Source organism: Mobula birostris, chromosome 16, assembly GCF_030028105.1.
Source record: "Mobula birostris isolate sMobBir1 chromosome 16, sMobBir1.hap1, whole genome shotgun sequence".
NCBI lineage: Eukaryota > Metazoa > Chordata > Chondrichthyes > Myliobatiformes > Myliobatidae > Mobula > Mobula birostris.
Window position 1 is genome coordinate 63,650,795 of NC_092385.1, and position 21,445 is coordinate 63,672,239.

At 43.7% G+C, this 21,445-nt stretch overlaps 1 protein-coding gene across 8 annotated transcripts in view; it reads left to right on the forward strand.

Annotated features, from left to right (window-relative positions):
* The window catches only part of LOC140211181 (voltage-dependent calcium channel subunit alpha-2/delta-2-like), a 1,200,890-nt gene that overhangs the window by 981,976 nt on the left and 197,469 nt on the right, over positions 1–21,445 (forward strand). For all 8 annotated transcript variants that reach the window (XM_072280736.1, XM_072280740.1, XM_072280737.1 and 5 more), the window contains 2 exons: positions 2,297–2,455; positions 3,657–3,764. In XM_072280736.1, coding sequence (XP_072136837.1) covers positions 2,297–2,455; positions 3,657–3,764 — 267 coding nt within the window. The remainder of the gene's footprint in view (positions 1–2,296; positions 2,456–3,656; positions 3,765–21,445) is intronic.

A 21,445-nucleotide genomic window follows, 5' to 3' on the forward strand; every position in this document is an offset into this window, starting at 1 on the left:
GGGAGAAAAAACCAGGGGACTTGGGTTAAGGGTGAGGGGGGAAAAGTTTAAAGGGAACATTGGGGGGTGCTTCTTCACACAGAGAGTGGTGGGAGTGTGGAATGAGCTGCCAGATGACGTAGTAAATGCGGGCTCACTTTTAACATTTAAGAAGAACTTGGACAGGTACATGGATGAAAGGTGTATGGAGGGATATGGTCCAGGTGCAGGTCAGTGGGACTAGGCAGAAAAATAGTTTGGCACAGCCAAGAAGGGCCAAAAGGCCTGTTTCTATGCTATAATGTTCTATGGTTCTATGGTTCTAAGAAAACTGAACATATTAAGCAAAGTTTTAAAAAAAACTTCTGTAAATTTATTATCAAAGTACACGTGTGTCGCCATATACAACGCTGAGATTCATTTTCTTGTGGGCATACTCAGTAAGTCCATAATAAAATAATAACCATAATCAATGAAAGACCGCATTCAACCAGTGTGCAAAGACAAAGACAGAAATAATAATCATAAATAAATAGAAAGAACAAAGAAGAATATTGAGAACATGAGGTGAAGAGTCCTCGAAAATGAGTGCGTAGATTGTGGGAACATTTCAATGATGGGACAAGTGAAGTTATCTCCTCTGGTTTAAGAGTTTGGACCAAATGGCGTAATGGTTGAGGGGTAATAACTTTGGCTCCTCTACCTCCTTCCTGATGGCAGCAGTGAGAAGACAGCATAACTGGACAGTAAGGTATCTGATGATGGAATCTGCTTTTCCTGCGACAACGTTCCATGTGTATGTGCTCAATGGTGGGGAGGATTTTACCCATGATAGACTGGGCTGTATCCACTATTTTTTGTAGGATGACAAAGTGACGACAGCAAAACAAGCCCCGTTCCTCCCTCCACCCACCCACCCACGTACTTAGTAGTCTAACCCCTGGAAAGGCTGTCCTCTTCGGCCTCCAGTCTCCAGAGGACTGGTGGATTTGTAGACATTGAGCCTTCGACTTCCCCCCTTGCAAATCAGTTGCTGCTGATGTGAGATCGTGCCAAACAAGCCCCGTTCCTCAGGTCTAGATCTTCAGGATCAATCCAGGGATCGCCAATGATAACAAATGAAGAGCCTGATTATCAACCCAAATTCCAAGCCTCAAACTCCAATGACAGAACCCTGAGCACCAACCCTCAGGCTTCAAACTCTGCTCTCACCACCAGCCCTCGTCCTTGCTGCTCTGCTGGCCCAACATCAGATCAAGGAATTGAGCGTTATGGAGAACTGGCACAGCAGAAGAGTTGAGGCCAGCATAGACCAGCCATGATCATATTAGCTGGTTGGGCAGGCCTGAGGAGCAGGATGGCATTCCTCTGCTTCTACTTACTTATGTTATTGTGTGTAGGTGGCTGAAGGAAGAATCCTGGTGGAGTTGATGGATATGTGAGAAAGATGAGGTCCTGGGAAAATCATTAAGGGAATAAGACTCTGAGAGCCAACACTGACTTGTTGAGTGAGATGGCCTCTTTGTGTATCATTCAGTAAATCTGAGGAATATGACTGAGTTGCTGTGGGAGAGGGGAGAATGGTAATGCCGGCAACCATCCTGATGTTCACGCAGAAAGGGCAGATCATTGTCACTGAGACTATTGTTCTTCCTTCACCTCTTCCATTTCAGAAACGTCCCTAAGTCTCACTATTTGCCACCATGACAATCTTCAACCCCACCACTTTTGATCAAGTCTTGGTGACGTAATATTCCGTATAAGACTCTCTGTCAAATTCTGATTCCCTTACTATGTTAAATTAGGTTGATTTTTAGGTTGAAGTGGACTTTTAAGTCATTAACCAATCATTGTGTCATCATGTTATTAGGCACGGAAACACAGCCTTCGGTCCAACATATCTCTACTGACACAGGTGCCCTCTGGAGCTGAAACCATTTGTCTGAATTTGGTCCATATCCCAAAAAAACCATCACATCCTAACCTTTTTATGCCATGAACCAGTACTATTTAACAAGGGGTCCATAGACCTCATGTTGAGAACCCTGCTCTAAACCTTTCTTATATGTGTATCTGTATCTTGTTTTACGGCGGTTGGCATCCAGCTTAATGGTGCATTACCGCAATTCTTATATGTGTAGCTGTCTCAGTGTCTTTTAATCCCCACATTAATTGGTTGATGAATAGTCGTAAGGGTTTGGGCTGGTTTGCAATTGATCACTACATATTTCATTGGTTGTCAATTGGCCTATGGTTGTGAAGACTTAGCTTATGCATTAGCTGGCTGCCTCACTTACATTGTTTATCTTATTCCCAGTTCACTAATGAAGCCAGTCCAGTGGCCTGCTTCAAGCAGCTTGTTCAAGCCAACGTCCGGAACAAGAAGCTTCTGAAGGATGGAGTACAAAGGATGAATGCCCAGGGAGTGACGGATTACAAGACAGGATTTCATTATGCATTTGATCAGCTGCTCAATGTGAGTAAAATCTGCTAGCTTGGAAAAGATCACAATGATGGATTTGATTGCAGGAGGGAAATTGGAGTCCTCTAGAGTGTTGTGGAGACCCAGTGACACTGCAGATCATTTACCCTGTAGAGTTCAGGTCAGCTCACCACAGACATTTCACTTAGACCTTCTTCATCTCCACCCCTACAGTCCTACCATCCACTTTTGTCTTGAAATCATTAACTGTTTCTGCATCTATCCCCCTCCTAGGCAGTGTATTCCAGGTTGTTGTATTAGCAGGTTCCTGATCTGTGTCTCCCTCATGCCAGCAACTGATACCTACCTTAATTAAGCTGTAACATAATCCTGTTCATCTCCCTCAAATCGCCCCTCCACATCCAACACCAATACCCTAAAACAGAAAGGTCTACAAAACATAGTGAGTATAACCCAGTGCATCACAGGCAAATCCCTCCCTACAACTGAGCACATCTACAGGGAGCACTGCCACAAGGAAGTAGTATCCATCACCAAGGGCCTCCACCATCCAGGCCATGCTGCCTTCTCAACAACTCACGCAAAATGCTGGAGGATCTCGGCAGGCCAGGCAGCAGCTATGGAAAAGAGTGAACAGTCGGTGTTTTACGCTGAGACCCTTCATCAGGACTGGAAAACAAGAGGAGAAGTCAGAGTAAAAAGGTAGGGGGAGAGGAGGAAGAAGGACAAGGTGGTAGGTGATAGGTGAAACCAAGAGGATGGAAGGAGTGAAGTAAAGAGCTCGGAAGTTGATTGGTGAAAGAGATAAAGGGCTGGAGGAGGTGGAATCTGATAGGGTTTTCAGTAGAAGTGTTTGAGGCAGGTTCGATATTATCACTTAAAGAAAAACTGGATAGGTATATGGACTGGAAAGGAATGGAGGGTTATGGGCTGGGTGCAGGTCGGTGGGACTAGGTGAGAGTAAGAGTTCGGCAGTGACTAGAAGGGCTGAGATGGCCTGTTTCCGTGCTGTAATTGTTATATGGTTAAATCAGTGCTAACTACCCTAACAATGATTATTATGATGTTAAATGCCCCAACTAGTGACTTGTTATAGTGTCAGTAATCCTATTATTCACAGGTTAGTTGGCACTACAGACAGTCATTGCTGTGATGATGAACAGTGTTAGAATGGGAATCATCAACAATTGATTTTTTTTTTGGTTAACATTCTATTCTCATCTGTCCTTCGCAGACGACTTCAATTCGAGCAAACTGCAACAAGATGATAATGATGTTCACAGATGGCGGAGAGGATCGAGCTCAGGATGTCTTCGAGAAACACAATTGGCCCAATAAGACAGTGAGTAAACGTGCATCATTAATAACTTTAAGCCACATCATTAAACTGCCAAACACAGAGCCCAGCCTGGAGCAGCTGTGTACGATCACTCTGTGTAGTGATCTGAAGAGCAGAATCAGAGTGGTGGAGACACACCCTGGCCCCAGTGATAGAAAACCTCTGCTATACGCTGTATCGGAAATGGGCCAGTTTGATCTCTGGGAGAAGTTAAGAACATAGAACTGTAGCATAGGAACAGGCTGTTAGCCTACGATGCTGTGCCAATCTAAACAGACTAGTGATTAACTGCCGAACTAAACTAGTTCTTTCTGCCTACATATGACCATTCTATCCATTCTCTGCATATTTGTGTGCCTTTCTAAGACCCACATAAGCATTTCTATCAACTTGCCTCCACCACCAGCTGGCAACATATTCCAAGCACAAACCAATCTCTGTGTAAAAAATCTTGCTCCATTCATCTCACCCTAAATACATGCACTCTAGTATCAGACATTTTGACCCCACCTGTCTCCTTTATGTACATTTCTCATAGTCTCATGAGATCACCCTTCAATCTCACTCCACCAGAGAAAATTACCCAGGTTTTGTCAATCTTCTCCTTATAGCAAATGCCTTCTAATCCAGGCAACCTCTCCTGCAGCCTCTCCAAAGCCTCCATATCCTTCCTTTAATTGGGTGAGCAGAATTGAATGCAGCAGAGCAGATGTGGGCTAACTTGAGCTTTATAAAGCTGCAACATAGCTTCTTGGCTCATCAACTCCCAGCCTGCATCGGGTCTCGCCAATATATAGAACAGGGGTCCCCAACCTTTTTTTGCACTGTGGACCGGTTTAATATTGACAATATTCTTGCGGACCGGCTGACCAGGGGCTGGGGGGTGGGGGGGGTAGGGTTGCCAATGGACAAGAGTAGCAGTCAAATACATTGTGTTTACCCCGAGAAAGACTACCATGACCATGAAGCCTTGTGCGGGCACCTATGTGCGCATGCATGACGTGCCCGTGCGTGTACGTGCCCATTTTTTTCTACAAATCATTTTTGGCAATTCTGTTCAGTGAAACTACACTGTACATACATTATTTCTACTTTATATAGGCTGTGTATTTATCACATCATTCCTGCTGTTACTGTATGTTAGTGTTATTTTAGGCTTTATGTAACACAGCACATGAATATAGTGATAAGTCAATTATAAGTCACATAAGTCAATAGCATCATAACATTCTAAGTAACGTTTAGATATTAAACACAGCGCATATTTTCCTCGTATGAACATATAAAATCATTGCAACACACCAATACTGCTGAATCAGTGGGAGCCCTGGGCTTGTTTCCCTGCAACAAGACGGTCCCATCGAGGGGTGATGGGAGACAGTGATACTTGAAGGGGGTTCCTTATGTCCAGTCTATTCCGCAATTTAGTTTTCGTTGCATTCATTGCAGAAAAGCCCGCTTCGCAGAGATATGCTGGAAATGGAAGCAACGTTTTCAGTGATTTCGTGGCTATCTCAGGATATTTAGCCTTGACTTTGATCCAGAATGCTGGCAGAGATATTATGTCAAACATACTTTTCAGTCCGCTGTCATTTGCAAGCTCGAGGAGTTGATCTTCTTCCCGCGCTGACATGGATGACGCGTGCATAATGACCTCGCGTGCGTTCAAGTTCAACGGTGGGTGTGGCAGAGAATGAGGAAAGGTGCAGCAGACTCATATTGTTTCATGTCACCAAATCATATCGTTTCCTCGTGGCCTGGTAGCACATGCTTTGCGGCCTGGTACCGGTCCGCGGCCCGGTGGATGGGGACCGCTGATATAGAAGGACGCATCGGGAGCACCGCACGCATTATATCACCACAGCCGACTCACAGGTGAAGTGTCGCCTCACCTGGAAGGACTCTCTGGGGCCCTGAATGGCGGTGAGGGAGGAAGTGTAAGGGCATGTGTAGCACTTGTTCCGCTTACAAAGATAAGTGCCGGGAGGGAGATCGGTGGGAAGGGATGGGGGGTCGAATGGACAAGGGAGTCATGTAGGGAGCGATCCCTGTGGAAAGCAGAAAGTGGGGGGGAGGGAAAGATGTGCTTAGTGCTGGGATCCCATTGGAGGTGTTGGAAGTTATTATATATTGGACCCGGAGGCTGGTGGGGTGGTAGGTGAGGACAAGGGGAACCCTATTCCTAGTGGGATGCGGGAGGAAGAGTGAGAGCAGATGTGCGTGAAATGGGGGAGATGCGTTTGAGAGCAGAGTTGACGGTGGATGAAGGTGTGACGAAAGACCAAGTTATCAGAAGATTGATGCTGATAAGAGAGATAAGAGAGACAAAAGGGAGAAGTGTTCAAAATGTTAATGAGAAACGAGAGAGAATAACGAAAAGAGACACAGTTCCGAGTATTGACAGACCGGTTGCTTTGAATCTGAGCTGTTTGAAGTTTGATGGACAGGCGATACCCCAGCAGGGGGATAAAAGGAACAGGTTCGCTAAGGCAAGACAGACACCACGAGATCACGAGATAACGAGACCCTGGAAGTGCGGTGTGCCCCCACAAGCTGGTGAGAGTTTGGAGGTCTGGTCGCGGGACCGACCATAGATGCACAGGGTGAAAAGGTACGATCGGCGGGAACCTGGTGTGTGTGTCCGCCCTTGCCTGGGTGCCGGGTTCACCGCGTAAGAATGATCGTATCCGGAACGGACGGGTCACAGTTTGTGACCTCAGAAGACATTAAAAAGGGCTCGCCCGAAAGCTAACTGCGAGGAATATCAAAGGTCTGTTTGAATCTGATTTGCATATCATCATTCACTCTCTCTCTCTCCAACGGCGCAACAGCGATTGCTGTGAACTCTACTAAGCTAAACTGAACTCTGCGTCACTTGAGACTGATCATTCTACCCCTAGACTGCAATAGAGCTTGATTGATTCCTATTATCCTAGTTCTGTGCACATGTGTGTTTTATCATTGCTAACCCGTTGCATTTATATCCTTACGATTAGAGTACTGTGTTACTTATTTCTTTAATGAAACTTTCTTAGTTCTAGTAATCCAGACTCCAACTAAGTGGTCCATTTCTGCTGGTTTGGCAACCCAGTTACGGGGTACGTAACAAAGGGAAGCTCCTTTCTTTAAAAAAGGAGGACATCTCCCTCATCCTGGAATGAAAAGCCTCATCCTGAGAGCAGATGCAGTGGAGACGGAGGAATTGCGAGAAGGGGATGGCATTTTTGCAAGAGACAGGGTGGGAAGAGGAATAGTCCAGGTAGCTGTGAGAGCTGTGAGGTAGCTTATAGTAGACATCAGTAGATAATTCCAGCCATTGTTGCTCTGCTGTCATCCCTGCCAGTGTTCTTTTCCAATCCACAATGATTCAACACCTTCCAATCCTACATCACTTCTTTCTAATGATTTGATTTCATTTTCTACCAACAGAGCAACCCCACTCCCTCTCCTTTCCTGCCTATCTTTTTGGTACAAGCTGTATCCTTGTACATTAAGCTCCCAGCTATAATCTTTCAGCCATGATTCAGTGATGCCTACAACATCATACCTGCCAATCTGCAACAGTGCTTCAAGTTCATCTACCTTATTCCATGTACTGCACACATTCAGATACAACACCTTCAGTCCTGTATTCACCCTTTTCGAATTTGTCGCACCATGCTCAACCTTTTGATGCCTAACTTTATCTGAGGTCTTACCAACAACCTCTCCACTAACTGTTCTGGCCTCTGGTTCCCATCCCCCTGTAACTCTTGTTTAAACCCCACTGTGCAGCATTAACAAACTTTCCACTAGGATATTAGTTCCCCTCCAGTTCAGGTGCAAACTGTCCCTGCTATACAGGTCCCACCTTCCCTGGAAGAGAGCCCAATGATCCAAAACTCTTATGCCCTCCCTCCTACACCAACTCCATATCCACATATTAAACTACATAATCTTCCTAGTTCTAGCCTCATTGGCATGTGGGCAGGTAGCAATGCTGAGATCACAACCCTGGAGGTCTCTTGCCCTTTAACTTGGTACCTAATTCCCTGAAGTCCCTATGCAGAACCTCGGCACTCTTTCTTCCCGTATCATGGAGCACGACTTCAGGCTGTTCACCCTCCCACTTTAGAATGCTTAGGACTCAATATCCTGGACGCTGTCTTGGGCAGCAACACACCATTCGGGAATCTCATTCTCGCTCACAGAACCTCCTGTCCGTTCCCTTAACTAAAAAATCCTGGATCAGCATAACTTACCTCTTCTTCCCCCTATCCATCTGAGTCACAGAGGCAGACTCGGTGCCAGAGTCTCAACCACTGGGACCTTCCCGTGTTAGGTCATTTCTCCACCCACCCAACAGTATCCAAAGTGATATACCTATTGTTCAGGGGGATGGCCATAGGGGTATTCTGCACTGTCTCCATAACCCCTTTCCCCTTCCTGACTGACACCCAGTTTCCTGTGTCCTGAACCTTGGGTGTAACTACCTCTCTAAATGTCCTATCACTCCTTCAGCCTCCTGAATGATCCGGAGTTCATCCAGTTCCAGCTCCAATTCTTCAACACAGAGTGTTAGAAGCTGCAACTGGATGCACTTCTCACTTTGTAGTGGTCAGGGACACTGGGGGTCTCCCTGCCTTCCCACACCCGCCTTCCCATGTCCCGCAAGAGAAGAATCGCACTATCTTGTCTGTAATCTCTATCTAGCTAAGCAGATATATAAAAGAGGAAAAATACTTGAGCTTTGCTTACTCTGAGTGAAGCCTTGAAGAACTAAAGCCTCACTATTACCACTCAGTCGACAGCCACTGCAAAGATTGCTACTGCGCATACCCCTGCCTTCCTTTAATTTGCTCTTACTAATTAATTCCAAATGCTGATTAGCCATAGCTCAAAGATAACGCTGCTGTGAATTGCTCCTGCCTTTTATTTTATCCTCGGGCAGTGGACCTGATTGAATTCCTCTCCTCTCCAAACTTCCAATGTCCAGATTGGCCACTGGTCAACGCTCTATACACTGCCACGAACCGCTCCTGCCTTTTATCCTTGGGTGGTTTCACATGTATGGATTAAGAAGCTGGAGTAAAATAAACCTCTCGTTCAGCAAAGCAACCAGAACAATTCCCTAGACAAGTTTTATCAAAGTATTGAAGCCAAGAAGAGGAATTGATTAAGTGGCTCTGTAAAAATCCTGACAACGAGGTCATGTTCTGCGAGCAGACAGCCAAGTTAGATTCCAGCCCACCGCGGCTCTCACTACACTGCTCAGTTCAGCACTAGTCTGGGGAGTTGCACTTACATCCACGCAAATCACCTCGCTCACATTGTCAACAGCTGAGCTTTCAAATACTTCTATTATTTTATCAATTATTTCTGCATTTGTAATTATTTAAATCTCTTTCAACTCTTCTTAAATGTCTCATCATCAGAGATGTTAAGAACAGTTATGAAGGTCTCTAACCACAGTGAACAATTAAACAGTTACTCGGCAGTTCAGAGGCCAGGCGACCCACAGTCAAATCTGTTAATGTCCACCACACTCTGCTGGATAGCCGCAGTTCCCAGACCAGCAAGCAGCGTGCAGCCAGGAAATTCAGCATGTCTGCAATGATTCTCACCAATTTTTACTAATGCACCACAGAAAGCACCCAACACCTCTGCTTGAACCTGCAGAGTTGTGAACACAACACAATCTATCACACAGATCACTCTGCCCTTTATTGACTCCTTTTCCACTTCCCACTGCTGCAAGAAAGCAGCCAACGTAATAGAAGACCCCTCCTACCCCCATCATTCCATCTTCTGCCCCCTCCCATTGAGGAAAAGATACAAACCCTGAGAACACATAATCACACACGAGGAAATCTGCAGATGCTGGAATTTCAAGTAACACACATAAAAGTTGCTGGTGAATGCAGCAGGCCAGGCAGCATCTCTAGGAAGAGATACAGTGGACATTTCGGGCCGAGACCCTTTGTCATGACCAACTGAAAGAAGAGCTAGTAAGAGATTTGAAAGTGGGAGGGGGAGGAGAAGATCTGAAATGATAGGAGAAGACAGGAGGGAGAGGGATGGAGCCAAGAACTGGACAGATGATTGGCAAAAGGGATACGAGGGGATCATGGGACAGGAGGCCTAGGGAGAAAGGAAAGGGGGAGGGGGGAAAACCCGAAGATGGGCAAGGGGTATAGTGAGGGGGTCAGAGGGAGAAAAAGGAGAGAGAGAAAAAGAGTGTGTGTATATAAATAAATAATGGATGGGGTATGAGGGGGAGGTGGGACACTAGCGGAAGTTTGAGAAGTCAATGTTCATGCCATCAGGTTGGAGGCTACCCAGACGGAATATAAGGTGTTGTTTGTCCAACCTGAGTGTGGCTTCATCTTGACAGTAGAGGAGGCCGTGGATAGACATATCAGAATGAGAATGGGACATGGAATTAAAATGTGTGGCCACTGGGAGATCCTGCTTTCTCTGGCGGACAGAGCATAGGTGATCAGCGAAACTATCTCCCAGTCTGCGTCATGTCTTGCCAATATATAGAAGGCCACATCGGGAGCACTGGACGCAGTATATCACCCCAGCCGACTTACAGGTGAAGTGCCGCCTCACCTGGAAGGACTATCTGGGGCCCTGAATTGTGCTGAGGGAGGAAGTGTAAGGGCATGTGTAGCACTTGTTCCGCTTACAAGGATAAGTGCCGGGAGGGAGATCAGTGGGGAGGGTTGGCAGGGACGAATGGACAAGGGAGTCGCATAGGGAACACATACCCACAGCTGCCAGTCTTTTGAATAGAGCTCTCATAAGTTAAAAGCTGAACTCTTGATCTTCAGACCATTGGCCTTGTACTTTGCTTACCTGCACTACACTTTTTCTGAAACTGTAACACTTTACTCTATGTTATCTTTTTCTTTTTGCTACCTCAAAGTATTGAATAATTTGCTTGGTTGGCACACAGACCTTTTCACTGTATCTTGGTACATGTGACAACAGCAAACCAATAATAGCCAATATTAATAGCATTACAAAACAATAAGCACAAAGGATCCAGCAGGATCTGGCCTTTCGACTCATTGTATTCCCTCTCTGTATCCTTCAACATCTCACTGTTCTGTTCATTTCCAGTACAATTTAGTACTCATCCAGTCTAATACAATATTCCCCTTCAATACCAACTCTCTTGCCCATTCCTAAAGTGGTTAATATCCCCATATTTTTATCTCATTTGCCTGGTCATTCCTACATTCTTAGTCTTCCACCTCCTCGCCTCATCTTCCAACTCATTCGCCATATGCACGGCCACCCCTCCAATGTAAGCACGTTCTCCTTGATGCTTCCCAAACTCACTGCTATCCAGTCAGTCTGAGCTCACCACCAGTCTTACATATTCTCATTTCAGGATCTGGCCTCTGTTGGTAAGGGCAGCACCTACTGGCCATCCCAAAGTGCCCCTAAGCTGAGGCCATTTCAAGGGTGGGACTCATATGGACATAGAACAATACAGCAATGGACAGGCCACCCAGCCCATGATGTTGTACCAAACTTAATGTCAGTTTATACTAAATGTCCCCCTCCTGTGTTTTATCGATTTCCCTCAATTCCTTTCATATTCACATGCCTATCTAAAAGCCTCTGAAGCTCCACCAAAATTCCTGATTTCATTATTTCCCCTGGTAACTTATTCCAGGTGTCTCCCACTCTCTGCATAAATCTCACCCCTCATGTCACCGTTAAACTTCCTCTCCTAAGCTTAAAAGCATTTTCTCTTGTGATTAACATTTCTACCATGGGGAGAGTTTCTGACTCTCTATCCTATGCTTTTCATAATGTTAAAAACCTCTAACAGATCTCCCCTGAGCCTCCAACATCCTAGGGTGAACAGCCAATGTCCATTTGATCATCCCTTATAGCTCATACCCTCAAAATCCAGACTGCGTCCTGGTAAACATCTACTGCACCCTCTCTACAATCTCCAAATCCTTCCTATAATGAGGTGACCAGAACTGCATGCAATACTTTTAATACAGTTTGACTAAAGTTTTGTATCAGAATGAGATTTGTGCAAAAGAAGGAATTAATGAGGTACAGTTCATGGGTTCATGGACCATTCAGAAATCTGATGGCAGAGAGGAAGGAGCTGTTCCTAAAACATTGAGTGTGAGTCTTCGGGTTCCTACACCTCCACCATGATAGTAGCAATGAAAAGAGGACATGTCCCGGATGATAAGGTTCCTGAATGAGGGATGTTGCCTACTTGAGGCATTGCCCCTTGAAGATGTCCTCGATGCTGGTGAGGGTTGTGCCCATGAGAGAGCTAGCTGAGCCTATAAACCTCTGCATCATCTTGCAATCATGTGCGCTGGAGCCTCCATACCAGACAGTAATGCTCTCTGAGACACAGAACATGTGGTTGTCAGATGCTGTGTGGGTTCGCACTGGCATAGTGATGTTCACCCGTTCAGAGTGTGTATAAGAAGCATTGAGCTCATCAGAGAGAGGGTTATCACTGCCATTTTTAATTTTGTTTTTGTTCTCTTTAGAAAGTAACGGCATGCAAACCCTGCCACAGCTGTTATGTATTTGATTGTATATCTAGTTTCACTCAGAGTTGCCTTTTCGTTGTCACAATGACCCTCCATAGGTCATACTTAGACTTACTGTATTCTGGATAGCCGGTTTTGAACGCTATAGATCTAGCCCTCAGCAGACTATGTATCTCCTATCTGCTGCAGCATGACTTCCTTAGTCTTCTACTCATCAAACCTACCAATGTCATGGACCTTCTTCATCACTTTTCCCATTTGTGTAGCCACTTTCATTAGATTGTGGGGTTCAGTACTATTAAGGGGCCTACCATTAACTGTATACTTTCTTCTTTCATTTGACCACCCAAACTACGACACCTCACACTTACCCAGTAAAGCTCCATCTGCCTCTTCTCTTCCTATACCTATAACCACTGCATCTCGCTATATTTTTTGATAGTCCTTGTACTATAACTCCAAAACATAAAACTATTTGAAAGAAAAGCACGGGAGCCAGGAGACATGTGTCTGCTTCATTTTACTTTAGCGAAGTGCACATATATGATATCCTAGTGTAATGATGTAGGTCCTTCGTGTACATACTTCATACTTATAACCATAATAAATTATGTAAACAAAGAAAGCTTAATCAAACAATATTACTCAAATATACTGAAATATTAAATACACAGCATTCCTCTCTGCTGAGTTATAAACTCCAACTCAATATAGAATACATTTCAACTTATAGATATATATGTATGCACAGTATACTATATAATACATCTCCTACATAGACATCCACGGTGTAGTAAATTTTAAATTGTTCCATTCAAGCTGAAAGATTTCTTACTCTTGTGGGATGTTGTTTTTCCTGACAAGGAGGATCACTCTGCTTGGCAGGTGAGACTTGTGAATATGAAACAACCTCAGTTCCGTAGCCTCCATTGTGGTGGTGGTAGGAGTTGACTCTGGGACTGCAGGACGTGGTTCTGACAGCTCTGGGCACATTTTTTCTCCAACAATTGACTGTGCTTTCCTCAACTGATCAATGTGCCATCTCCAGATGACATCAGACACAATCTCCACTGTGTGAGTGGTCCAGTTCTGTCCTTAATCTTTCCAAGTTCCCACTTTTGATCACCTCTGTGATCCCTCACCAGTCCAGGAGTGAAACATTGAACCTTCTTGTTTGCAGAGCCCTCAATTTGTCTCAATTGTTTGTCCTGCATTCTCCTTCTGAGATTGGGTTTGAGGAGGTCCAAGCACGTCCCTTGTAACACAAGGGACAACCCAGGAACAGTATAGTCGATGAGTTGATGGTTGTGGAGCATGCTGTATCGCAATAAACAAAGAGGAAATCGGGCAGCTTCTGATTCAGTGTTAGTGAAGTGTGTACAGCTGACATTGCTTGCAGTACATTCATTAGACTCTGGACAAACCTTTCGACCAAGCCATTTGTAGCTGGGTGGTATGGTGTAGACATAATATGTCTTATTCCATTCATTTTCAGGATTGACCAAAACTTTTCTGCCACAAACTGTGATTGATTATCACTAAGTGTTCTGGAACACCTGTCCTTAAGAAGAAGCTTTTCAACACAGCAACAGTGTCAAGGCTGTAGCGAAGGCTACTAGGAAAATTGCTGGCCACTTTGTAGCTGTATCACCACGACCAAGAAATTTGTGCCCATGGATTGTCTTGCAAAATCTACATGAATCCTCTGCCGGGGCAATGGAGGCTATTCCCAGAGATGGTGGGGTGCTGATCTTGGCATCTTCCAAATGTGTCGGCATCCTTAACAGCTGCTCAATCTGCTAATCTATCGCAGGCCATCAGACAAAGCCTTGAGCCAATGCTTTCATTTGACCACACTTAGATGACTGGCATATAGTTCCTCCAATACTTTAGCTCTCAGCTTGGATGGTACAATAACTCAATCCCCACATGAGGTAACCCAGTCAAAAGCAAGTTCATCCTGGTGCCCGTAAAAATGGAGGAGTTGGAATTTCTGCTGCACATCCAGCCATTTTGGGTGACCATATAGACCTGAGACACTGTGGGCTCTTTTCTAGTTTCCCTTTGGATCATCGCTGCCGTAATAAGGAGATTTTCAATCTGCTTCAGGGAGAACACGTCAAGAGGAGTGTCCTCTTTTGTAAATTTTTCAGTTATTTCCTTTCCAAGGGGAAATGGGACAAACTATAATGATTAGTTGTCCTCTTGATTTCAATCTTGAGCCCATCTCTGCATTTGTGCTGCTGCTGTTAGTGGGACACCCTTCTGTGGATTGAAAATGGACACAAGTGGTTGATGATCAGTAAATTCTCTCCCATGCAAGTCCTGGTTGAAATGTTTTACACCCCAAACCAGACTCAAGGCCTCTCTGACAATCTGTGCGTAATTTTTCTCTGCAGCAGTAAGAGAACATGGTGCAAAGGCTGTGGGGTGTTCACTTCCATCACTCATAACATGTGATATAAAAACAATTATACCATAAAGCAAGGTGTCACAGGAAAGACACTGGACAATGTGCATCTTAATGTGTGAGTACAGTGTCTGACATCACCATTTCCTTTGTCTTTTGGAAAGCCACCTCATACTTGCCATTTCTTCCAATCTGTAGTGATGAGTTCAAGGGGTGGAGCACAGTAGCCAGGTTTGACAGGAACCTGTTATAGTAATTGGCAAATCCTAGAAAGGACCACATCTCTGACACATCCTTGGCCTTGGGGCATCCATCACTGCTGGAATTTTCTCAACACATTTGTGTTATCTTGTGCATCAATGGTGTGACCACAGTGAGTGATGCTTGGTTTAAAGAATTCACACACGTTGTGTCATGCTCTGAGCCCATAACCTTCTAATCTTTTTAACACGGTCTTGAGAATTAGAAGGTGTTCCTTGTCATCCTTACTGGTAAAAATAATGTCATCTAGTTAACACTGATTGCCTGGGCAGCCTTGGAGCACCTGGGCCATAGCCTTTTGTGAGTTTTTATGGTGAGAAATAGTTTGAACTCTTTTTCCATCTCCATCCTCAGCTAAGTCCACTGTGCTGAAGTGTTTTCCTCCAGAAAGATTTGAAAAGATATCCTCTGTTCTGGACAAGGATATCAATCTGCTTCCAGTAATAGTTTGATGGTGACTTTAAAATCACCATAGATCCAGTCAGACCCATTTTTCTTGGCTACTGAGACCACTGGCATTGCCCATGGGTTCCAGTCAACCTTGGAAAGAAATCCTTCAGCTACCATGTGATCTAGCTCACTCTCCACTTTATCATTGATGGCATAAGGAAGCAGATGGGCTTTGTTAAACTTGGGTGTGGTGTTTTCATTCAGCACTATTTTACCCTTGATATGTTTGAGTTTTTCAATGCCATCCTTGAAGACTGTTGTGGGTTCATCCACTACCTTTTTAATTCGCTTTCAGTTGACACTATTGCAGTGGATGTGTCATTCAAGTAAGACCATGAGACACAGGAGCAGAATTAGGCCATCCAGGCCATTGAGTCCGCTCCACCATTTTATCATGGCTGATCCAGATCCCATTCAACCCATACACCTGCCCTTTCACCATATTCCTTGATACCCCAACCAATCAGGAATCCATCAACTTCTGCTTTAAATATACACACGGACTTGGCCTCCACCACAGTCTGTGGTAGAGCATTCCACAGATTCACCACACTTTGGCTAAAAAAGTTCATCCTTACTTCTGTTCTAAAAGGTTGCCCCTCAATTTTGAGGCTGTGCCCTCTAGTTATGGATACTCCGGCCACAGGAAGCATCCTCTCCATATCCATCATATCCAGTCCTTTCAACATTTGGTAGGTTTCAATGAGATCTGTATGCTTTCATCTAAATTCCCAAAGCAACAAAAAGGTCCTCATATGTTAACCCCTTCATTCTCCTTGTGAATCTCCTCTAGACTCCCTCCTATGACAATATATCCTTTCTGAGACAAGGGTCCCAAAACTGTTGACATTACTCTAAGTGTGTCCTGACTAGTGTCTTATAAAGCTTCAGCATTATCTCCTTGTTTTTATATTCTAATCCCCTTGAACTAAATGCCAACATTGCATTTACCACAGAATCAACCTGTGAATTAACCTTCTGGGAGTCTTGCACAAGGACTCCTAAGTCCCCTTGCACCTCTGATATATGAATTTTCATCCCATTTAGATAATAGTCTGTACTATTTTTCCTTTTAGCAAAATGCATACATTTCCTAACACTGTATTCCATCTTACCCATTCTTCCAATTTGTCTAAGTCCTGCTACAATCGCATTGCTTCGTCATCGTTACCTACCCCTCCACCTATCTTTGTATCATCTGCAAACTTTGCCACAAAGCCATCAATTCTACTATCTGAATCACTGACAAACAATGTGAAAAGTAACAGACCTAATAATGACCCCCGAGGAACACCACTAGTCAGTGGCAGCCAACCAGAAAAGGCCTCTTTTATTCCCACTCACTGCCTCTTGCCTGTCATCCATTCCCCTATCCATGCCAGTATATTTTCTGTAACAGCATAGGATTTTATCTTCTTAAGCAGCCTTATGTGAGGCACTTTATCAAATGCCTTTTGGAAATCTAAGTAAGTAACATCCACTGCCTCTCCTTTGTCCACCCGGCTTGTTACTTCCTCAGAGAACTCTTAACAGATTTGACAGGCAAGATTTCCCTTGACAGAAACCATGCCGATTTTGACTTATTTTATCATTAGTCTCCAAGTACACTGAAATCTCATCCCTAATAATGGACTCCAACACTTTCCCAAACACTGAGGTGAGGCTAACTGGCACATAATTTCCTCTCTTTTGTCTTCCTCCTTTCTTAAAGAGTGGAGTGAAATTTGCAATCTTCCAGCCCTCTGGGACCATGCCAGACTAAGTGATTCTTGAAAGATCATGATCAAGGCATCCATTATCTCTTCAGCAACCCCTCTCAGGACTCTGAGACATAGTCCATCTGCTCCAGGTGACTTATCCACCTTAAGACCTTCGACTCTGCCTCACACTTTTTCCTTTGTAAAAGTAATGGCACTCACATCTGCTCCCCTGACACTCATGGACCTCCGGCATATAGCTAGTGTCTTCCACAGTAAAGACTGAAGCAAAATACTCATTAATTTCATCTGCCATTTCTTTGTTTCCCCATTACTACCTACTTCTCCAGCATCACCTTCCAGTGGTCCGGTATCAACTCTCACCTCCCTTTTATTCTTTATATAACTGAAAAGAACTTTTATTTTCCTGCTTTATATTATTGGCTACTTTGTCCTCATATTTAATCTTTTCCCATCTTATAGCTTTTATATTTGCCTTTTGTTGAATTTTAAAACTATCCAGTCATCCAACTTCTCACCCAGTTTTGCTACCTGGCTCTGCCATTTGAGAACTTCTGTGGGACATACCTACCCTGCACCTTGTGAACTATTGTGGCTAGTGGATGGATCTTCAATCAAGTTGTAGTTGTCTCAAGCAATTACTGATCAATAATTCTGGCCCTCCTGTTCTCACGACATACACATGCAATGTGGCTTGTTAGTTGTGGATACTATAGAAGAAGTACAGAGGAGATTTACAAGGACATTGCCTGGATTGAAGAGCATGCCTTATGAGAATAGGTTGAGTGAGCTCAGCCTTTTTTCCTTGGAGCGACAGAGGGTGAGGGGTTTCCTGATAGAGGTGTATAAGATGATGAGAGGCATTGATTGTGTGGATAGCCAGAGGCATTCTCCCAGGGCTGAAATGGCTAGCACGAGGGGGCATAGTTTTAAGGTGCTTGGAAGTAGGTACAGAGGGGATGTCAAGGGTAAGTTTTTCACACAGAGAGTGGTGGGTGTGTGGAATGGGCTGCCAGCGACTGTGGTGGAGGTGGATACAATAGGGTCTTTTAAGAGACTCTTAGATAGGTACATGGAGTTTAGGAAAATAGAGGGCTCTGTAGTAGGGGAATTCTGGGCAGATTCTAGAGTAGGTTACATAGTTAGCACAACATTGTGGGCCAAAGGGCCTGTAATGTGCTGTGGATGTCTATGTTATATTTCACCGTTACGAATGTCATTCCCACAGGAGTTACCTTTTCTCCAGTATAAGGTCATAGTTGTACATCTACAGGCTTCAGTTAAGTACCTTTTGAGGAATGACTGAAACAGATGAACCAGAATCCAGTTCCATGTTAATTAATTTACTTTCACTTTTGGTGTAAGCCATATTGCTTGTCTCTTGGTAGTTTTCATATTGCTACTCAGTTGCTACCCTTTTCAAGACTGTTCAGTCTTGTGTTACTCTCATCATTATCAACTTTTTCATCAGCAGCATGCAGATTAGTGCTCTTTGTGAAACTGCAACTTGACTTTTTTAGCTTTTTCCCTTCCCTGTGCAGTCCATTTATTTTTGTCTGCCCAACATACTCTTTGCATGTGTCCTACTTTGTCGCATTTTCTGCACGTTTAGACTTTAAACCTGTATGTGAGCCCCTGCCACAAGAGTAACACAATTTGTTTGGCCAGGCAGGTTTCTGTCTGACTGCTGCAGTTTTGTTCATGATCGCTTTCATTCATGACTACAATTCAACTGCGTCTGTGCCTGCTGTTTCTATTGATACAGCAAGTTTAACTGCTCTTTTAAATGTAGGTTGTACTTCAGTTAGGAGCTGTTTTTGGATGATTTTTTGTAACATTCCACAATTAAGTTCTTGTTCAGTGCTTCATTAAGTCCATTACTTAACGGGCAATGCTTAGACAACTTCTTCAAATTCAGCCACTTCGGCTGAAATGAACCCTCTTTATTTTTGATTCTGCCTATGAAAACTGAAGCATTCAGCAATCAACAACGTTTTTGGTTCCGAATGTTCCTGCATTATTTTCATGATATCGGTAACTTCATTTCAGTTGAGCAACACATACAAATTGCTGGAGGAACTCAGGCAACATCTATGGAGAATAGTACAGTCGACATTTTGGGCCGAGACCCTTCAGCCTGTTCTGCTGAGTTCCTCCAGCATTTTGTGTGTGTGTGCTGCTTGGATTTCCAGCATCTGCAGATTTTCGCCTGTTTATGATTTCATTTCAGCTGGTTTAGTTGAAGCAGTCAAACCTCTATGCAAACTGTATGCTTTCACACCTTTTGAACTCAGTAACACTGATACTCACATTTCATTTGCTTCAAAATACTGCTCAATTCATTCAGTATGTCCCCTAGTGCACTTGTGCAATTAAATGTGTCTATCTTTACAATGTAGCCAGCCATTTGTTCTTTATTTTGTTTACGATTATTATCACCTAGTACTCACTGTTTAGAACCCATGAATTTCATCCATTTTCTGCCTTTTTTGAACTCAACTGTCTTTCCCTCCCCCTTTCGAAAAAAAACATGCTGCACTTCTTTGAACTTGAATGTCTCACTGTGCATGTAGGTCGTCATCTCAGGTTCATTTTAGAACTTCCTCATCACCACTGTTTTGTAACTCCAGAGAAAAACATGGGAGCAGGAAGATGCTTGGCTTCTTTGTTTCACTTTCGAGAGGTGCACATGTATGACGTGGTGGCATAATGACATATGCCATTCACATACTTCGTACATACAACCATAATGAGTTATGTAAACAACAAATGCTTAATCAAACAGGATATTTACAGTTTTACTCAAGCACTACACATCTACAATCATGCAACACACATCAAAGTTGCTGGTGAACGCAGCAGGCCAGGCAGCATCTCTAGGAAGAGGTACAGTCGACGTTTCGGGCCAAGACCCTTCATCAGGACTAACTGAAAAAAGAGCTAGTAAGAGATTTGAAAGTGGGAGGGGGGGATCTTTTTTCGGATCTCCCCCTACCCCTCCCAATTTCAAATCTCCTACTAGCTCTTTTTTCAGTTAGCATAAAATGTCTTTGGATTCTCCCTGACCCTGCTCACCCAGAACACTTAATGACCCCATTTTACCTTCCTAATCACCTGCCTGAGCACTTTACAGCTGTCCTTATATTCCATAAGGGCCCAGTCTGATTTTATCTTACATATGTTTCCTTTGGTCTCCTGACTAAATTTAGGACCTCTCTGGTCATTCAAAGTTCCCTTACTTTACCATTCTTGTCTTTGCTTCTTATCGATGCTGATTGTGAACTCTGATCAGCAGGTCTTGAAACAGTAGCTAGTCCCAAGCAAAGCCCTTCCCCCTCTCTTTTCTTGTTGCAATTTGTCCTTGCCCAATTTAACATCTTACTGCCAGATCCAGAATCAGAATCTCATACTAGCCTAGAGTATGTTGTGAAATTTATTGTTTTGTGACAGCCTTATGGGGCAAGACATAAAAGTTATCATAAATTACAATAAAAACAGTAAAAATACAAAAGACAAATAATTAGGTAGTGTTCATGGATTCATGAAATATTCAGAAATCTAACGGCAGAGGGGAAAAAGCTGTTCTTAAAATGTTGTGTGGGTCTTCAGGCTCCTGTACCGTCTCCCCAATAACAGAATCAGAACCAGGTTTATTAACACCGGCGTCTGTCGTGAAATTTGTTAGCTTAGCAGCTGCAGTACAATGCAATACATAATCTAGCAGAGAGAAAAAAATGATAAAATAAACAAGTAAATCAACAAGTTTACATATACATATGTATATGTAAGTATATACATATATTTTGAATAGATTAAAAATAGTGCAAAACAGAAATAATATATATTTAAAAAGTGAAGTAGCATTCATGGGTTCAATGTCCATTTAGAAATCAGATGGCAGAGGGGAAGAAGCTGTTCCTGAATCGCTGAGTGTGTGTTTTCAGGCTTTTGTACCTCCTACCCGAAGGTAACAGTGAGAAAAGGGCATGCCCTGGGAGTTAGAGTCCTTAGTAATGGACACCACCTTTCTGAGGCATCGCTCTTCAAAGATGTCTTGCATACTATGGAAGCTAGCTTCTGCAGCTTCTTTTGACCTTGCGCAGTGATGCAGCCAGTCAGAATACTCTCCACGATACATCTATAGAAGTTTTTGAGTGTTTTAGGTGACAAACCAAATCTGGCCAAACACCTAATGAAAGATAGCTGCTGTCTTTCCTTCTTTATAGCTGCATCAGTGTGTTGGGACCAGGTTAGCCCTTTAGAGATACTGACATGAAGAAACTTGAAATTGCTAATTCTATCCACTTCTGATCCCTCTAT